Below are 20,562 nucleotides of genomic sequence, written 5' to 3'. Positions count from 1 at the left end.
GAACGCCTTAATTCGGTACCTGCGAACCAAAGTTTATCTAGATTTCGGTAATTGGCTACCGAAATTTTCACTCGCTCACTGGAATTAGTCCGTTTCGGCAAAAGGTTACCGAAATATGTTTTCATCCCATTAAATGACGTTTAAACAATGTATCATCCGTGGGATCACATCCACGCGAAATCTGCTATTCGAATATAATCATATTTCAAAAGAAATTCATACATTCCAATCCAAATCCAAATCCCTTCTTGAAGAACCATGATAGGATGGTGGTCAGATTGTACCCTAGGAAGAAATTTCGCAAAACTCTCACGATACTTCAATCTCCAAGCCACATTACAAAGTATAAGATAATTTTTTTTTAAAGACACGGTCAAGACCATTCCACTTAGGCCCTCTCCAAGTGAACTTAGTACATATATAGTGTCAACAAGCATCTATTAAGTCAACTTGTGATGTTCTTGAATGTTCCCCGCTAAATCATATAACTTATTCTATCTATCACTTCTCTCGTTCTCACGAGGACTAGTATAGACACCGCATTAAGCAACCAAGATTCACACATAAAAAAAATATCCTTAAAGCCCAATTTCCTGATGGTTTTCAAAGCCACATTGCCATTACATTTGGGTTCTTGTTAAGCCACCATATCCACCCTATATTTCCTGCACAAAAAATATCAAGTGCTCGGCGAATTTTTTTTTCCCTGAACACCTCTACAATTCCAAATAATAACAATCATTAAAGATAAATATATAAAATAAAAAGGATACATGGCAATTAAATTGCTCCACCACATCAATAATTAGTTAGGTGTATGTCAATGTCATGGGATATACACATGCTCCCTACATTTTGTAGTTTCTGTTGTTTCCAAATAGGTTCTGACTCTCTATAATACCATTTTGAACATTGCTAATTACTAATTAGTACACCCCTGTCAGAGCACGTTGGATTAGGGGGTTAGATGGACTGAGCCTCATTTTGTTCTTTAGCATTTCAAATTAGTGAATGATTTGTCTCTTTGTTACCTTACTCACTAGGATTATTAGAATCCATCTTTTGTCCATTTCCATTAGCCTTTCCACTTCAAGCATACTCTCCTATCATAGATGTTTGTTTGATATTCAAAATTCATATGCAATGCAATACAGCTGTGTTTATTATATTTAAACATATAAACAAAAAAACGTACCCTGAGTAATCAAGTAATCATATCTAGTTACTCTGAGTTAGTAAGTATTACACACTTTATGAATAAAACATCTAAAAAAGCCATTCTCAACTTTGAAAGTAACAAATAGAACTGTTAAACACAATCCTCAGAGAGACAGAAGAAGAACTGTTAAACAAGGGTTACAAATGAAGCTGTTCATGATGATACTACCAATTATTCTCTTTTGCTGTGTATTTCCACTGGCATTTGCAGAGGGTCTGCAAGTGGGATTCTACTCCAGTTCGTGTGGAAAAGCCGAGTCCATCGTGCAGAAGCTCGTGGAGAAGCGGTTCAGCCAAGACAAATCAATAACGGCGGTCTTGCTTCGCATGCATTTCCAGTCGTGGATCCACCGGAAAACTTCCATTATTAATCCGACTGTCAATAAAACTGCAATGGGTGAAACCTACCGTGTGAGCTCCTAGCAATGTAATCATCTCTTCCGGTGTCATGCCTTTGGAATTGAAACTTTGTAAATTAATAATGGAAGTTTTCCGGTGTCACCGGAAGAGATGATTACATTGCTAGGAGCTCACACGGTAGGTTTCACCCATTGCAGTTTTATTGACAGTCGGATTAATAATGGAAGTTTTCCGGTGGATCCACGACTGGAAATGCATGCGAAGCAAGACCGCCGTTATTGATTTGTCTTGGCTGAACCGCTTCTCCACGAGCTTCTGCACGATGGACTCGGCTTTTCCACACGAACTGGAGTAGAATCCCACTTGCAGACCCTCTGCAAATGCCAGTGGAAATACACAGCAAAAGAGAATAATTGGTAGTATCATCATGAACAGCTTCATTTGTAACCCTTGTTTAACAGTTCTTCTTCTGTCTCTCTGAGGATTGTGTTTAACAGTTCTATTTGTTACTTTCAAAGTTGAGAATGGCTTTTTTAGATGTTTTATTCATAAAGTGTGTAATACTTACTAACTCAGAGTAACTAGATATGATTACTTGATTACTCAGGGTACGTTTTTTTGTTTATATGTTTAAATATAATAAACACAGCTGTATTGCATTGCATATGAATTTTGAATATCAAACAAACATCTATGATAGGAGAGTATGCTTGAAGTGGAAAGGCTAATGGAAATGGACAAAAGATGGATTCTAATAATCCTAGTGAGTAAGGTAACAAAGAGACAAATCATTCAATAATTTGAAATGCTAAAGAACAAAATGAGGCTCAGTCCATCTAACCCCCTAATCCAACGTGCTCTGACAGGGGTGTACTAATTAGTAATTAGCAATGTTCAAAATGGTATTATAGAGAGTAAGAACCTATTTGGAAACAACAGAAACTACAAAATGTAGGGAGCATGTGTATATATCCCATGACATTGACATACACCTAACTAATTATTGATGTGGTGGAGCAATTTAATTGCCATGTATCCTTTTTATTTTAGGTATTTATCTTTAATGATTGTTATTATTTGTAATTGTAGAGGTGCTCAGGGAAAAAAAATTCGCCGAGCACTTGATTTTTTTTGAAGGAAATATAGGGTTAGATATGGGGGGTTCTCAAGAACTTGGGGTTTAAGAATTTTTTATTATCAGAAGCGCGTGGATTTTCTAGGGAATTTTGGTTATTATGGAATAGGACGGACATCAAAATTGAACTCATCAGGGAAGATTTCCATTTTTTACATACTCGGGTTCAGGTGGAACGTGGAAGACTCTGAAACTTGGTTGTTTAATGCAATGTCTACCCAGTCCTCGTGGGAACGAGAGAAGTGATACATGGAATAAGTTCTATGATTTAGCGGGGAACATTCAAGAACATCACAAGTTGACTTAATATATGCTTGTTGTTTTCTAACTGGATTAATGACTGCAATTTGGTTGAGGTTGACACTACGTATGTACTAAGTTCACTTGGAGAGGGCCTAAGTGGAATGGTCTTTAAAAAAAGGGTCATGTTAACATGTGCATCAAGGGCACATGTTAAGGTATCTAAAAATAGAAATTTACATTTAATAACATAAAAGAATTTTAATGTTTAAAAAATATAATGCACAAGTTACAAGAGAATATTACTACATTTGTATTCTTAACATGTGCCTTTGTTGCATATGTTATCATATACTTTGTAATGTGACTTGGAGATTGAAGTATCATGAGATTGAAGTAATAGACCGGACCAACCCACAAAAACAAAACGGTCCCTCCGTAACCAGTCATCCGCAATATCAAATAAATCATTTTGATCTTTGGTTAATTTACCAAGAGCTCTAACCATATTTCGGCTCAAACCATAGATACCGATAGAAAATAAATAGGCACTCAAAACAAGTACATGTTCGAGCATCATTGACCAAGTCCTTATAAACTTTGATTTATTTCAATAGGAACAACAATTCAAAAGATTCAATTGACTAAAGAATATAACAAGTCTGGAACAAAAGTAGAGATTACTTGCAATGTAAGCTATTGCTATCAATTATAACTAACGGTAGAGATTACTTGCTGGTGCATGTGAATAAGACCAGTTCTGCTTATCCTACATTAACTATTCATCAACATTGTCTTTGATTAGTACCAACTACGAAGCAATTTAAAGACAATAACAGTGGATTTTGACTTATTAGTACTAATCTAGATAAAGCTATAAAAGGGTAAACCATGATTAATAATTATGATCTTAATGCAAACTATTTAAAGAGCGAATTGATAGAAAAAAGGAGTGAATTCATTATTATGATCACTTAACGAATTCAAAGGATTACAAGGTTACTTATACTGCAAGTAAGGTGCACTGTATTGTTCATGTATCAGCACACATGTGATACTAGCTAGATGTATAGAAATGGTTACAATCCTAACTAACAGAGATTACTTGCAATGTAAGCTACATTATCAACTATAACTAACAGTCCCACCCTTTCTTGCTGTTGCATGTGAATAAGACCAGTTAAGTTCTGCTTATCCTACATTAACTATTCATCAACATTGTCTTTGATTAGTACCAACTACGAAGCAATTAAAACACAATTACAGTGGATTCTGACTTATTAGTACTAATCTAGTAAAGCTATAAAAGGGTAAGCCATGATTGATTAATAATTATGATCTTAATGCAAACTATTTATCAACACAGAATCTAAAAGTACTTCTTTAGTTGATCTTTCATGTTGTCACAATCACAAGGTGACATGTCAATCCAAACAGAGAACCCATTATCAATCCAAACAAATAACCCATTTCCATGGTGGTTAAAAATTTCAATTTTTATCAAACAATGGAAATCACACTAAGTTAAAAAAAGAGGGATGATTGATTACCTTTTGACACATATATTGTGATGTTATCTGTCCAAAAGTGTAAAATGTACAAATATACATAAGGTGAGATCGACCTAGGAGTAGTGACACAACTAGATTGAGATCTGGAAGGATTCCATGTAAATAAAAATAATTAGACTTATTAGGATAATTTCAAAACAAAGGACAAGTGCAACCTGAACCATGAAATTCTTAGGGCCAATATGTGATATACAAACTGCAGGTCCGCCATTAAATACAACTTCAAATCCCATTCCTTAATTGTTATGAGCCTCAGCTGCCAGGAAACTGAAACTCGGTGAAATTAATGAGATCAAGATGATAGCATTGTAGAGGCACACAATAATGGCGAGAGACCGGCGGAATCTTGTTATTGCCAACTCTTGGCTTCATACTATAACTAAATGGATTCTCCAATCCTCCATACACAGTTCCTACATTCATACAAGAGATCAACATGTACAATTGGTATACACAGTTCCTGAATCATAAAACAAATACAAATATTTAAGTGAATTATATAATTAAATTACACAATTCAAAGTATAATCAAAGTTCCCAACTGCAATTGTAACTGCAACATCAAAGTTTTAGTACTTTCTAAGTCGGCTTGATAACAAACCTGTGGCCCAGTTCCCATATCAGGTGCAGCCGTGCAGGCACATCCATGTGAGTTCCAATTTGATCATGAATTTTCTGAGTAGTAAACAAAGAAAATATGTAAATTTTCTAGAACAAACAAAACAAAAGTAAACAAATTTTCCAGAACAAAAAAACCGTTTTTCTTCTTAACCTTGATTTCCCTAAATGGAATATTAGTAAACTTTAAAAATATGTAAAAAAAACCTGTGGAAAAACATAAAAAAAGCAAGTGGACAAGCCACTTGCAAAGTTTCTCATTTTCCGGTACCTAAGTCTCAAGTGATGCAAACATGAAGAAACTAGCTCATTGCAACAATAAGGAGCTTGAACAGTAGTGATGTGCCATAAGAATAGAGCCTGAAAAAGGAAGAGTAGAGAGACAATCAAGTAGAGGAACACTAGATAATATTTAGGACTTCAGAAGATTAAATAACAAGACAATCAAGTAGAGGAACACTAGAGAATATTTATGAGCCCAAAGACACAAAAGGACTAAACAGACCCCGGAAAAAACAGAAAACCCCTGCCGCAGCAATGAAATAGCAGAAAAACAGGCAGAGAGGTGCAGCAAATAGAAAACATACAGCAGTAAAAAAACAATCGCAGCCCCGCACTCACCACCGCATACAAAACATCTATTCCATCATCCATTCATACAAAAGACAATGGTTAAGTTGAGTCATAAACATTTTCTCACCATTTATGACATGAATACTATCAAATTCAAGCACCAAATTATGTACTCATTATTGAAATCTTGTAAGTGCTAGTTAGAAACGATATTACAATCGTCCACAAATCCTAGCTCAACCGGCAGAAATGCCGAAATTGTTAGTGTCGGACGTCATGGCCGGGGTTCGAACCCCGGTCACTCCACTTTGTGTGTGTAAGTTTTTAATGGCTTTGCCATTTCGTCTATCAACCAAAAAAAAAAGAAACCATATTACAATCTTGATTTCACTTATATTTGTGGACATTATGGGGGAGATTTTTTTTTGAAAACGGCCTTAGGACCGACTAATCCAAGGGAACCAATCCCACCGCCCTTTTTTGCTCTGTATGGACTTAGCCCACCGAAATTGACACCAGTGGGAATCGAACCTAAGACCTTGAGAGGAGCATACTCTAAGGGCCCAAGCCAACACCACTCGACCAACCCCAAGTGGGTTCATTATGGGGGAGATTATTAATATATGATATATGTTTTACAAAATATAGTATCAAAACTAGTGCAAGGAGAAAATTCAAGAATCGAAACTTCAGATGATAAGAAGTCAAAATCAAAACCCTAAATGTTACAACAGAATTCAAAACAACAATAAAAAAGCCTCTGCTCGACCCTAACAGATCAATGGACATAGAAAATAGATCTGAGGGTTCTAGCAGAATCTTAATCGAAGTTCTATGATCCTAATTGCAAAAAACAATGACAAATTAACAACACTTAACGAGATTGAAAACTTACCGAGTGAAAATGAACAACCAGCACTGATCCAAAATCAGTAAATTAAATCTCAGTGAATCGTTCATGAAGTTTCTACAAACAAAAATCATGAATGCACAAACCAAACCAACACCGCAAGACAGCAAAAATCTCAGTGAGAATGAAGATCATACAGTTCAGGTTTCGACTTCAACAAATTTCATTCAAGCCAACACCATGCACATTACTAATATTGAATATAAGGAGTTTTGATGTCATGTTAAGCTTGTGAAACAAGCGGATTGCCTCCAAAATTTGAAAAATTATCTTGGGTGAACTTTTTATTTAATTTTTATTATTATTATTATTATTTATTTTTTTATATATATTTTTATTTTTTTTATTAACCTTTGGTTCTTAAGGGAAGAGTTCTGGTAATCCAGAGTACGGTCACGAGATAAGTAAAGTTTGGTAAAAAATTATTCTAACCGGAAATCAAATTCCAGTTCTCCCGAATGATTTGTTCGAATGAAGAGATCAATTGCTCTACTACGATATCTTATTTCAAACCTTGTCTAGAAGAGGTTTCGTAAACTACTATCTTTGAAATTGGATTGTCACTATTCAACATTATCTCGGAGAGGCCAACTCGTGCGGATTTACTAGCCAAAAAGGAATTTGATGCTCCCTTCTACTCAATTTTAATCAATTATGATTGTAATTTTTTGCATGTTCTTCTAGTTTTACATTGTGAAGTGCTACTATCACTCTTTAGTCCGTTAATTTAACCCTTTTTATTATAAAAAGAAAACATTATTTATTTCACCGATATTTAAATTAATTACTAGTTTATTTGCTTGACCAAAATGAATTTTTATAATTTCTTTTGGAATAATTACTATATTAATTTAAAACCAAACAAATAGTTTGCTGACTATGATTTGATTGACCATGATTTATTGCAAGTTTATTGCACCAATTTGAAGATCTTATATTTAATAGTACTACTCTTGCACATCAATCATAAAACAAAAAACAAAAAAAACTCTTGCCCACAAGAAGGAAAATAAAATGAAGTATCAACCCGTCTTCACATTTCTATTGGTTTTGATGATAATTCTCTCATTTGAATTTGGTGCATGTAAGTATTCCCCAGATTTGTAATATTTTGTAAATTTTATATAATATGTATGCTAACTTAATTATAATCTTGTATGTTTATAATTTGGTGTAGATGGAGAAGCTACAAAGGCAGGTGGTGTATGTATTGCAGTTGCAGGTGAGTTTACGACGAAATATCCTTGCACAAAGATACCTTGCAGTCATGATTGTAACTATTTTTATACAACTGAAAATGGAACTTGCATCGGACCAAATCGTTGTCGTTGCTTTTACAAACCCGAAAAATGCCCTCCAAATTAAACTGGTTGAGGGCCTAACCCTCCTTCTTCATACCAAATAATAATAAAATAAAACCATGTATCTTTATGTAATTATGTCTTGCTTGAGGCAAAGTCTATGGTGCACAAGTGACTTATTGTATCTTTATGTATTTCAGTGAATTATTGATGAATCACAATTTCTTGTTATTTAAATTTTGTTGATAATATAAGTTGTCGTTAAGATTTATGTGTAAAAATAACACGAATAATGCTAATTCTAAACAGTGTTTTTGAGCATTTGTTAAGCATATTTAAAAAAAAAATATGGATAAAATAATGCTAAAAAATAATTTCAAAATACTAACTCCTTAATTAATTAATACTAACTCCACTTTTATTTCAAAATAATTTCTTCTTAGTTAATTACTAAGTTTATCATGAAAAGAATGGTTTAAATCTCATCAACTTGTATAAATTAGAAGAACATCCTTTCTTCTTCTCAGAGTCGCCACCCCCTCCCCCCTCAACCCTAGTTTTCTCTTTTGTTCATCCACCAAGGAGGGGTGGTTTTAGGATAAATTTTTGATCCAAAATCACCTATCTGATTATCCACATAGATTTGATTCTTCGTTTTTGTTTTTTAAGTTTGTCATCGTCTTGTGAGGCGTTGTGTTTGGCGTCGTCTTGTGCGGCGTTTGTTGGTGATTCATTTTAGTACGGTATTTTGTTGATTCAAATTGACATATCTACCTCAACTCATTATAGATCTGATGAAGACTTGAACGTCAACGTTGCAGATCAGGGAGTATGAAGATTCCGATTACTTTTATTTTGTCATATTTGTAGGCACTTTCATGATGCCATTGTATGCTATTAACCTAGGTACTGCAAGATTGTTTGTAGATTCACCTTTTTCAATTTTTAGCAATCTTGAATTTGTAATGATCGATGTACTTTCAATTTGAATGAATGAATCCATATTTTTTTAGTAAAAAAAAAATCTTATCAACTTAGAACATCAATTAAACACCTTAATAACAACTCATGAAAGATTATAATTTATAATTAAATTAAATGATCTGAAGATGTAAATGGCACAAACATGTGGAAGATATGGTACTAAAATCAAACTTGCAACTTCAATAGAGGGAAAAATGATTGATGTATCACAATGAATAATTCTAGAAATTTTGTTGTCGCAAAATGACTTTTTCTCTATACAAGTGCTTTTGCACCGAATCACTTTTTTTCGAAGCACTTTTATTTTCAGATTTCTCTCTAAAAATTTGAATTCCTCTCATTTTTCTAATTAATTTAGACTTTTGAATTTCCTAAATCGGACATGTATTGAAGAAATAACATTAAAAAGAAGTTTGCAACTAAAATTTAGGATACAGTTGCAAATGAAGATGAAGAAACCCAGATTTTTCATGCTCGAAAACGGCAACTCAGATTTCAAAACCATGCTAAAACGACGAAATGTTGGAAGAGAATGAAAACAGAGAAAGAAATAAAAAAAATATTGTGATGAAGATTGAAGAGATTGTATAGTATAACGTGAGAAACAAAAGTTGCGAAAAAATGTTTTTTAATTGGACAAACATACGTTAATTCTATTTTCAATGAAGTTGCAGTATGCACGAATAAAACAGCGTAACTCCTTAAGGATAATCATCTCAATTTTCATCTGTTGTCATATACGTACGTGTGTGCGTGCGCGCGTGCGTTCATAATTTTTTTCATTACTTTTTATGCTTACACAGAAGCCAACATACAACGTGTATGATTTTTTTTTTTTTTGTGAAAAAATATGTATGATGTTAAATACTACTACTTAGATAAAACTTGTCATATAAAAAAAAATTCTAAAACTTGGTTTTATTGAAATAGTTAAGTTTTTTTTTTTTTTAAGTTGTTTACGTCGTTTCAGATATAGATACTTCTCTTATTTTTCTCATTGGTGTGAATCTAATCATTGAATCTATAATTCCTTCCGCAAATGCTAAGTCAAAAAATACACATAAAATTATAGATTTTTAACATAATTATGACACATTTCTGACACTTAAATTATATAAAATACACTCATTAACTTCAAATAAAAATTCATCCATAATCATAACATGAAAGCAACACATTTATTTAAAAACCCGTGCAACTTATGGGTTATATACCTAGTACTAGATAAAAGCAACACATTTATTTAAAAACCCTGTCTACGGGTTAAAGACTCTACAATTTTTCCGATCTCGCACCAACAAACTTGTCACAACTCCTTTTGAAATAGATGTGTTTTGATCCATAAACACCGTCCGATCCTCCCTTTCAACGGCACAAAATCCCACTAACTTCTTTCTCAAGGCACGATCCATCGGAAAACTTTCATTGTTAATCCTACTTTTCATTATGAGTGAATCCAAACAGTGTGATCTCCTAGTAGAGTAATCATCTCTTCCATTGTCATGCCTATGGATTTGAAAATTTGCAAGGCATCTGAAATAGAGAACTCTGATCTTGGGTCATTAACGCCTAGAACTAACCAATCGCGTCTTCCTGTAGGCACATTGCATCTTGGTCCACCAGCTAAAGCAACATATAGTCTCTTTCCCATCTTTATCATTGCATCAACAAATCTCTCTCGAAAACTCCCTCCATTTCTAGCAAAACTGGTCACAACCAATTTTGAAATTGAATCCAAAGCTAATTTTGATCAATACAACATACCTCTCCCCAACAAAATTTGATTATAAATTTGATTTTCAAACACAAAAGAAATGTTTTGATCCAAAAACACAGTTGGGTCTTTACCTTCAACACCACAAAACTCAACCAACTTTTTTCTTAAATCATTATCCATCGAAAAACTCTGATTATTAATCCTATTTTTGATGAAACTACAATGAGTAAATCCAACGGTGTGCGCTCCAATAAGGGTAACCATTTCTTCCATTGTCATACCTTTTGATTTAAAAACTTGTAATACATTCGCAACTAAGGATTCTGGTCCTGGAAGTTGTACTTCATTCATTGTTAAAACCAATCCATCACGTCTTCTTGTAGGAATTGTAACTTGGTCCACCTGCTAAAATGACAGAATCTCTTGTTGCTAATGCTATTATGTCTGCACAAGAAACTGTTGCTGGACATGCATTTTTCGGGACTCCTTTGATTTCAACAATGAGGTTGAATCCTCTAACTGTCCAATTTGCTCCAAATTCTTTCTCCGATTGATTACCCTTATGTGAATCTATTATAATGGATGCATCACACCCCTGATATCAAATAAATAAATCTTTATGTTAATGGCATTCTATTATACAAATTTGGGGAATATGTATATGAGGAATATGTTATGGGAGGGTTTTGGAGGGTGTTCTAGAGAAGCGACTGCACAGGGCGCCAAAATTTTAGGGGATCCAATTTTTTAAACTTAGAGTGTGTATGTGCGTGCGCACACTTGCGTGTGCGTGTGATAAAATAAATAAATTAAAAAAATAAGGAAATAACCCTAGAATAGAGATATAATGCAAACATACACATAATAATAATAATAATAATAATAATAATAATAATAATAATAATAATAATAATAATAATAATAATAATAATAATAATAATAATAATAATAATAATAATAATAATAATAATAATAATAATAATAATAATAATAATAATAATGGATTATGCAAAGAGACCAAAATTAGCACCTTAACCACGCCACACACATACGAGATAAAAGCATTATTTGACATTCCTTATTGTCTACTTTACGAGTTAAAAACTATGCAATGTTTACTAATTTCTCCTTCACTTCCAGTCAACACATCAATTTTCATCATCTTTACTACTGCACCAACAAATTTCTCGCAAAAGTTCTCTCCGTTAGCAGCCAAACTTGTTACCACTTCTTTTAATATAGAATCCAGAGCCAGGTTTTGAACAATCGTTATCACTCCTCTCCTCAAAAGAATTTGATTGTAAAATTCATTGTCAAACACAAATGGTGTCTTTTGATCCAAAAAGACTATTGGATCTTTCCCTTTAACGCCACAAAATTCAAATAAATTATTTCTAAAATTGTGATACATTGAGAAACTTTCATTTTTAATCCTACTTTCAATGAAGCTGCAATGTGTGAAACCAATAGTGTGAGCTCCTAGTAGGGTAACCATCTATTCCATTGACATGCCTTTGGAATTGAAAATTTGCGATGCATATGAACTAGAGGTCGCAGTCTTTGAAGGTTTACTTCATTAACGATTGCAACCAATCCATCGTGTCTTCCTGTAGGCACATTGTAGCCTGGTCCACCTGCTAAAGCAACAGAGTCTCTTGTTGCTAGTGCAATATATGTTTGTACAATAAATTGTTGCTGAACATGCATTTTTCGGGACTTCTTTTATTTCATCAATGAGTTCGAATCCTCTTAGTGTCCCATTTGCTCCAGATTCTTTCTCAGATTGATTACCCTTTTGAGAATCGATTAAAATGGATGCATCACAACCCTAATATTAAATAAAAAATATTTGTTAATGAAAGTAGGGGTGTCAAAATGGATGGATTGACTGAATTTGGATTGAATTGCTAATAGATGGATCAAAATAATTTATTAATCCATTAACAAGCCATTAAAATTCATTCAAAGAATCCAATCCATCCATTAGAGATAAAATTCAATCCAATAAATCCATTATCTTCTTTCCAACGGATGGATATCCAATCCATCCAACAAAATTAATCGAAATATTACTGTTTAATTTGATAAAAAACTAAATATTATTTTTTTAATTTCATAAAAAACTTTTGATTGAAATTTGTAATTTTTAATTAACAAATGTAATTTTTAATTCAAATATTTTTTAATTGAAATGATAATTTAGTAATTATTTCAAAAACATTTTTTTAAGGATTGATGTATAATCTAATCAACACAAATTTCTTTTTATACTAATCCCAAATATCATTTTAGTGAGCCCACTAATCCATTATATTCTTTTTACACCAATTTATTTTTAACTTATGTGTATGTGCGTGCATTCGCGTGTGCGTGTTAAAATAAATAAATTAAAAAATTATTATAACTAATTTTTAAAATATATAGACTTATATTCTTATTGTAAAAAAAAAAACACTTAGACTCTTATTCTCTTAATAGCGAAATCTATTTAAAAAATTAAAAGTTATTAGAGAGATTCTAACAATCGAAAATATAATATTTAACTTTCCTTTAACATTATATATTTTTAATGGAAACTCAATATGAAATAATTGCATTAAGAATTTGGGGTACCAAAAGTATCAATAAAGAAAATATCCAAGATTAATACGTAATATAAGGAAATAACCCTCTAATAGAGCTATAATGCAAACATACACATAATAATAATGGATCTTGCAAAGAGACCAAAATCAACATCATAACCACGCCACACACATACGAGATAAAAGCATTATTTGAGATTTTTTATTGTCTACTTTACGAGTTAAAAACTCTGCAATTTTTTCTAATTTCCCCTTCATTTCCCGTCAACACATCAATTTTTCCCATCTTGACTACTGCACCAACAAATTTCTCCCTAAAGCTCACTCCATTAGCAGCCAAACTTGTTACCACTTCTTTTGAGATAGAATCCAGAGCCAGATTTTGATCAATCGATAGCACTCCTCTCCTCAAAAGAATTTCATTGTAAAATTCATTGTCAAACACAAATGGTGTCTTCTGATCCAAAACCACTGTTGGATCTCTCTCTTTAATGCCACAAACTTCAAATAATTTATTTCTCAAATCACCATCCATTGAGAAACTTTCATTTTTAATCCTACTTTCAATGAAGCTACAATGCGTGATACCAACGGTGTGAGCTCCAAGTAGAGTAACCATCTCTTCCATTGTCATGCCTTTGGAATTGAAAATTTTGAATGCATCTGAAACAGAGATCTCTGGTGTTGGAAGTTTTACTTCATTAATGCTTGAAACTAATCCGTCCCGTCTTCCTGTAGGCACATTGTAGCTTGGTCCACCAGCTAAAGCAACAGAATCTCTTGTTGCTAATGCAATTATGTCTGCACAAGAAACTGTTGCCAGACATGCATTTTCCAGGACTTTTTTTATTTCATCAATGAGGTTGAATCCTCTAACTGTCCGATTTGCTACAGATTCTTTCTCTGATTGATTACCCTTTTTTGAATCTATTAAAATGGATGCATCACACCCCTGATATTAAATAAAAAAAATCATTATTAATGACATTCTATTAAACTAATTTTAATGCAGGTCATATGGTACATATACAAAGAATCTATGAAGCACGAACACCTCTATGATTAGGCGTGTCGCGGTGTTCGACACACTTTGGTATTCGACACTTGTACGACACGTGTCGAAAGGACCAAATAGGTGTAAAAAAAAATGTTTTCCTTTACTTCGACAATCCTTGGATCAATGTCTGACACCGATAAGACACTCATATAACACATGTCAGACAAGTGTCCCAAACAAATTACTTTTTTCTTTGTTTCTAATCTCCTTAGACACATATCAGACATATCTACGAGAGTTAAATAATTGTTGAAATAACAATGTTGATCAATGAAGGATTAAGTGATTACATTTTGATTACAATATTTTAACTTTTCCGATAGTAGATGGATACAAAAAGATCAAATACTATCGTATCTTGTTTTAAAAAAATTTGTAATGAAATAACTTTCTTAATGCACATGTATATATTTTGATTTTTAATTTAGATCTTTTATAAATATATAGCAGTGACACAATATCCTTTGTTTTTAACATTAGTCATGTCGACGTGTCCGTGTCGGAGTGCGTACTTATAGCAAAGAAATGAGATTTTTTTTTAAGATTATACAAAGAAAAGTATATGATGATGATATGGTTAGTTAGTATAGAGGACTTACTCTGACAAAGCAGTCATGGAAGTGCATACGTAGCAGGGCAGCAGTTATGGATCCGTCTTGGATAAAATTCCTCTCAACAACTTGATGGACAATCATCTCTGCTCTTGGACAGCTTGAGCTATAGAACCCAACCCTTAGATCATCACCGACTGCCAATGGAAGCACAAAGAAGAATAAGATCAATAAAATTGTTGTCTGCATTTTGCAGTTGTGACACTTATCTATATTTTTTTTGAGTTTGAATGTTGAGTGATGAATCTTGAATATATGCTTGATTTAAAAGAAAAGAGCTAGCATGGGTTTAAGTTATCAATATGACCATGTTCTATATTTTGTCGTGGGAGAAAAATGTCATTACTTGCAATCCAGTACATATTATGCATATGCTATAATAATGCTATAGAAAAAAATATATGTATAGGGTCTCACTCTCAATAATATTCAAAATCAAATGAGAGCAATGGTTTTGTTTTTTTTTAATCAACCAAAAATTCAATTAATTACCTACACTTTAATTTGGCACAAGGTGTGAAACACAAAAGGTTACTGACATTCTCGATACTCTAAATATGGAGAAGTATCAGGACCGGATACGCATAGGATACTCCTTAAAATATGAAGTTGATTCATAAAAATTGATGGAATGTAATTAAAAATTAAGATAACTTTCTTGGTTTTAAAAAAATGATTTTGCTAACATGTGCTCTAAAGGCACGTGTTAAGAATTTAAAATTAAAAATATTATCATAAAGTTTGTGCAATTAATTTGTAAAAAGTTCTAAAAGTGAATTAGATGGACGGATTACGATAACATGTTAGTTTTGTTCTTAAAAAAATTATTAATTCATAAAAAGATTGATTGCTCAAAATTTTCACCATGAAAAATTGGGAATGGATATAACACAGTTATTGCGCAAGTACTAATTTAGACTGTTGATGCTGTATCAAAAGTAAGTATTTTTGTTTATCTTATTCACATGGACTGGTGTGATATTAGCGTCGTTCAACAATTAATATTGTTTTAATTAGTATAAAGAAAGGATGTGCAAGGAAATGTTTGTTAACATTCAAATTCTCAACACAAATGAATTCGGGAAAAAAATAACAGATAGATTATTGGGATTAGATATCGTTAACTACTCTTCTAATGCAACCTCTTATTATATTTTCACCTATCGCTCGTCGTACGTTTCCGTGTCTAGAGAACAATGATAGATCTATTCACTACTAGAAAATTTGCTTTTTGTGACCGATTTAGCGACCGATTTTCATCAAAATCGGTCTCTAAATCCGTTAGCGACTGATTTTACGACCATCTAAAATCAGTATCAACGACCCTGGTCGCTACTCCGTTGTGACCAAGCCAGCGACCAATTTTGTAGCGACTGATTTTAGAGACCGAAATAGCGACCGAACTTAGAGACTAGCTTAGAGACTGAGTTTGTGACGCTCGATGCGATGCATTGTCTGACGCTATAGCAATTGATTTAGTGACTGATACTAGCAACTGATTTAGTTACCGATTTGAAAATAATTTCTATGTTCGTTGCGACTGATTTTGCGACCGATCAAACTTCAATGTCTCGATCGATTAATCAATTACGATAAAATTAAGATTCGATAGTGTACGTGAATGTGAACCTAACACTATCTCTAGAAATCAGCATTCACAGATGAATTATTTCAGTTCTTTTAAGCAAAAAGTCCATGTCTAGAACTTTCTGAGTCAAATAATCAATTTCGGAGTTTTATGTCGGAAAAACATTAACCACAGATATAAACCATCAACATAACAAAATAGAGATTATATATAACCAGCTAGATGAAAAGATTACAATAGAGTCATATCTAACTCAACCTAATCCCAATAACAGAGAGAATTAGTTATACATAAATAACCTTACGATACAATACGAAAAAGAGATGAAAAGATGATGAATTATTGTTCCTCCGCTACTCTTGGCCGCTCTCTATCTCCTTTGCCTTTTTCCCCTTGTTTTATGATGTTCGGAGTTTTGAGAAATGAATAGGATGGTAAAAGTAAAGTCTAAGTAGCCTTTTTTAAATGGCAGGAAAGTTGATTCCAGCTTTGCGACAAAGTGGCTCACTTTGAAGTACTTTTCAGCTCACCTAAACTGCATGCCACAACTCGCTTAGCCACGATGACAACATTCGTGTCTCGCTTAGCGACGGATTCCTGGCTTAGTCACAATGATAATATTTGATTTTCTGCACTTCTGACTTGCGTCTCTTTAATTTGCTTTGGCTTTGCCTTTGCTTAGCCAGCAACTTAGTCTCAATATTTACTCTTTGTTCGAAAATCCATTAAATCCAAATTTACCTACAAAATGTGTTGAAATTAGGTAGAAATAGCATAAATGGCTAATTTACTCATGAGTTTTTATGAAATTGCTTGTAAAATAAGTCAATAAGTGCTTTAAAATGTATATGTAAAATAACTGTTTTCAGCACTTATCAATCGTCAGATTAAAAATGAACGACCGAGATCTCATATTGTGTAAGATTATTGAAATTTGGATTTTTAATCATAACATTTGAATCAGATATGGATGACCGAGATTCACTAATTAATACAGCAAACTGTGTGAATTCACTACCGGCTACATCAATGAATCTAGGTCCAAAAAAGTGGTACTATAATAGATTGTACTATAATTAGATTTTATAAACCTTCAATATGGTTCCTAATTATAAACTTCTCTCCAACATGGTCCTAAATTCTTGACTTTGTTGCCGGGGATTGTTGATTTTTCAACAAAGCAATTAAAATTTATTTAGAAATTTAGTTTTATTAAAAATAAATTGCTCATTATGTCTTTTTGTATGCTGTTTAACTACTAATCAGTTTATCTTAGTTTTGTACCAATGACGAGAGTAAAATGGAGTTGTCTACATTTTGGAGTTGTGACACAAATTTTCTTTTCTTTTTTGAGTTTGAATGTTGATATGTGATGAATAGCTTAAATGCTTGATTTAAAAGAGAAGAGCTAGCATAGGTTTAAGTTATCAATATGGACCATGTTCTATATTTTGTCGTTGGAGAAAAATGTCATTACTTGCTATAATAATGCTATAGAAAAAATATAAGTATATAGGGTCTCACTCTATGTAATATTCAAAATCAAATGAGAGCAATGGTTTTGTTTTTTATGAACCAACTAATAATTCAATTAAATTACCTATATAAACTCTAATTTCACAAGATGTGAAAAATAAGAGGGAAAAACAAAAGGTTACATTACATCAAAATCCAAATAGAGAAAAATGACAGTAGCAACCTCTAAATTAATCTGCTACTATAGCCACCCATTTGAGACTGGGACCTTCCTTGAGGCCTTCAATCACTTTTCATCACTAATCATATCAAAATCCGCCATTTATAACTTGTAGTTTTTTAAAATAAACAAAAATATAAAGACATAAATTAAAAACTCCTTAAAATATGAAGTTGTTTCATAGAAATGGATGGAAAGTAAATAAAAATTAAGATAAATTTCTTGATTTTAAAAAATTATTAATTCGCAAAAAGATCGATTACTCAAAATTTTCACAATGAAAGGGATTGGATATAACATTGCGTTAGCTAATTTAGACCGTCCTTGTGTAAGATTATTGAAATTTGGATATAACAATTGGATCGTATGTGGATGACCGAGAATCACTAATAGAATAAACTGTGTGAATTCACTAAAATATCATTATCTCTCATGTTTTTAAAGAGAATTGGTGTCCTAAATTGATGGATTTATAAACTCATTTGGGTTGGGCGAGTGGTGTCATGAATTGGTGTCCTAAATTGATGGATTTATAAAAACTTGGCTTGCCACGGTTGTGCCACCGCTCTAAAACGCTCCCCAAGGTCGTGTCTGGCTGGCCACGGCCGTGACACCCTCAGATGATGCAAATATCAATTATTGGCTCTTTGTTTTTTCACTTTAATGCTCACTAAATTTCACTTACTCCACCAACATAGTGTGACACAAGTTGTAGATACTTGAGTCCCTTAACCATTTAGTGCTGAGTTCGATTCCCGGCCGGTGCGTATGGAGAAACATTTGTTGGGAGAGGTCAACCCCTTAAATGGATCTCAGTTTACCTCGAGATGATTAATCTCTGCAGTTGCGCGTGAATGATACCTTTTGGTTTTAAAAAAAAATGCACTTACTCCTAGCTAGCTTATCTTTTCCCACGAATTCCTCAGTTGTTAATTAATGCCTATAAAAAGGCCATTTTTCTCTTGTAATCATATCAAACTAGCATCTATCCATATATAAATTCTAGATAGTTCTCCTACTATTCATGTAAACCTAATTCACATCAGACACTTATATCCAATTAAACCACTCAAGAATGCCACATAACTTCTTAATACACTTCAACTAATGAAATTTTTTAATTCAACCACATCATTTTCATCTAATCTAAATGATATGCATATATGAAAAGACCCTTAATTAATGGAAAATCTGTTAACCGTTTCTATAAGGATAATAACATGCAACTTCTCGGATTTCTGAGTTAATTAGATTATTATAATGGCAGAGAAAATCGAAGGAAAACTATTTCCACAGTTGTCATGTGAAGAGGTAAGTATAATTAACCATTATCATATGATTAACTCTCTAAATTTTAATTTCATTTCATTTCAATGATCCCACTCATGCTTAATTCTTAGAGCTGCTCTTCTTCCCATTGATCGGTTATAGCTCTTCTTCGTTCTTCCCACCATATGAATCTATATATAGATAGCATTAGTCCTTTGTGTATATATTTGCTACTAAATTTAGTTTTTATCTAGAAAAAAAATCACTATTTGAAAACATGACTTCTATATGCAGTCCTACATGTGTCCTATAGTAGTTGGAAGAGCAAATGAAATGATCCAAAGTACAGAATTGCATGTCCTATATATATTGGATGAATTGGATGACATGGCTAAATAAAAAAATTTGATTGGTTTAAGTGAATTAAGGTTTAGATAAGCATTAAGATAACTATTTAGGAATTATATATAGGGGTTTTCTAACTTAGACCCTAGTTAGGTCTAAGTTAGTAAGGTGCACATTTTCAATTGGACCAAAATACCTATTCTTTTTAATTAATTAACCAAAATACCCATTAATAGACGCGGATCCAGTGTCGCGCGCGTACCGAAGGACCATGGTTATAGACCGTTGATTTCCATCAGACAGCCAAGATCTGATCTCATCAAGACTGTCTGATCAATCCGACAGCCCAGATCATCCTGATCAATCCGATTCCAGCACGTGCGCCACACTGGATTACACCCTGGAGAGAGAAAAATTTGCTTTTTAAAAGTAGGACACGTGTCACACAATGGTTGGCTGGACGTGATTTTTGTTCATTTAATACTTTGAACTCAATTATTTCGTTGTAAATTAATTTTATATTTTTTTTTATACCAAAATTCATAATTTTTTTTTTCTACAAATAGAGACTTGGTTCGTTTAATTTGGACACCGAAAAAAAAATGCAATTTTTCATTACCTTAATCTCATTTTTTGTCTACTAAATACGTTACTTGTGTGTTGTAATTTAACACGCACCACTCAACCAACTCACTGAAACCATTATACCAGGAAAATAGTAGATAATATTCTGGAACTTTTGGTATATTTTATGAAATTTTTGGAGACCTGAAACTATTTTTAG

At 32.8% G+C, this 20,562-nt stretch overlaps 1 protein-coding gene, 1 long non-coding RNA gene and 2 pseudogenes across 2 annotated transcripts; all 4 read right to left on the bottom strand.

Annotated features, from left to right (window-relative positions):
• Nucleotides 1-4,435: 4,435 nt before the first annotated feature.
• Nucleotides 4,436-6,847, bottom strand: LOC123892706. Its single transcript, XR_006803264.1, has 3 exons — nucleotides 6,611-6,847; nucleotides 5,414-5,502; nucleotides 4,436-5,199 (listed from the first exon to the last, which is right to left on the bottom strand). It is a non-coding gene; the product is annotated as an uncharacterized LOC123892706 (long non-coding RNA).
• A 3,507-nt stretch (nucleotides 6,848-10,354) lies between these two features.
• Nucleotides 10,355-11,702, bottom strand: LOC123891750 (annotated as a pseudogene).
• LOC123891749 lies at nucleotides 11,669-13,366 on the bottom strand (annotated as a pseudogene).
• Nucleotides 13,247-15,253, bottom strand: LOC123889796 (peroxidase 44-like). Its single transcript, XM_045939292.1, has 2 exons — nucleotides 14,869-15,253; nucleotides 13,247-14,164 (listed from the first exon to the last, which is right to left on the bottom strand). The coding sequence occupies exons 1-2, from the start codon at nucleotides 15,067-15,069 to the stop codon at nucleotides 13,427-13,429; spliced, it is 939 nt and encodes a 312-aa protein (XP_045795248.1). The 5' UTR covers nucleotides 15,070-15,253; the 3' UTR covers nucleotides 13,247-13,426.
• Nucleotides 15,254-20,562: the final 5,309 nt, after the last annotated feature.

Source organism: Trifolium pratense, linkage group LG6 (genome assembly GCF_020283565.1).
Source record: "Trifolium pratense cultivar HEN17-A07 linkage group LG6, ARS_RC_1.1, whole genome shotgun sequence".
NCBI lineage: Eukaryota > Viridiplantae > Streptophyta > Magnoliopsida > Fabales > Fabaceae > Trifolium > Trifolium pratense.
The sequence above is the reverse complement of the archived record's forward strand: the minus strand, read 5'-3'. Positions and strand labels throughout refer to the sequence as shown.

Excerpts from the sequence above, each read along its gene's own strand:
- LOC123889796 (XM_045939292.1), bottom strand. The coding sequence starts at position 15,069 with ATGCAGACAACAATTTTATTGATCTTATTCTTCTTTGTGCTTCCATTG. Across the intron at positions 14,165-14,868 it reads TCCATGACTGCTTTGTCAGA|GGGTGTGATGCATCCATTTT; the intron begins GTAAGTCCTCTA and ends ATTTAATATCAG.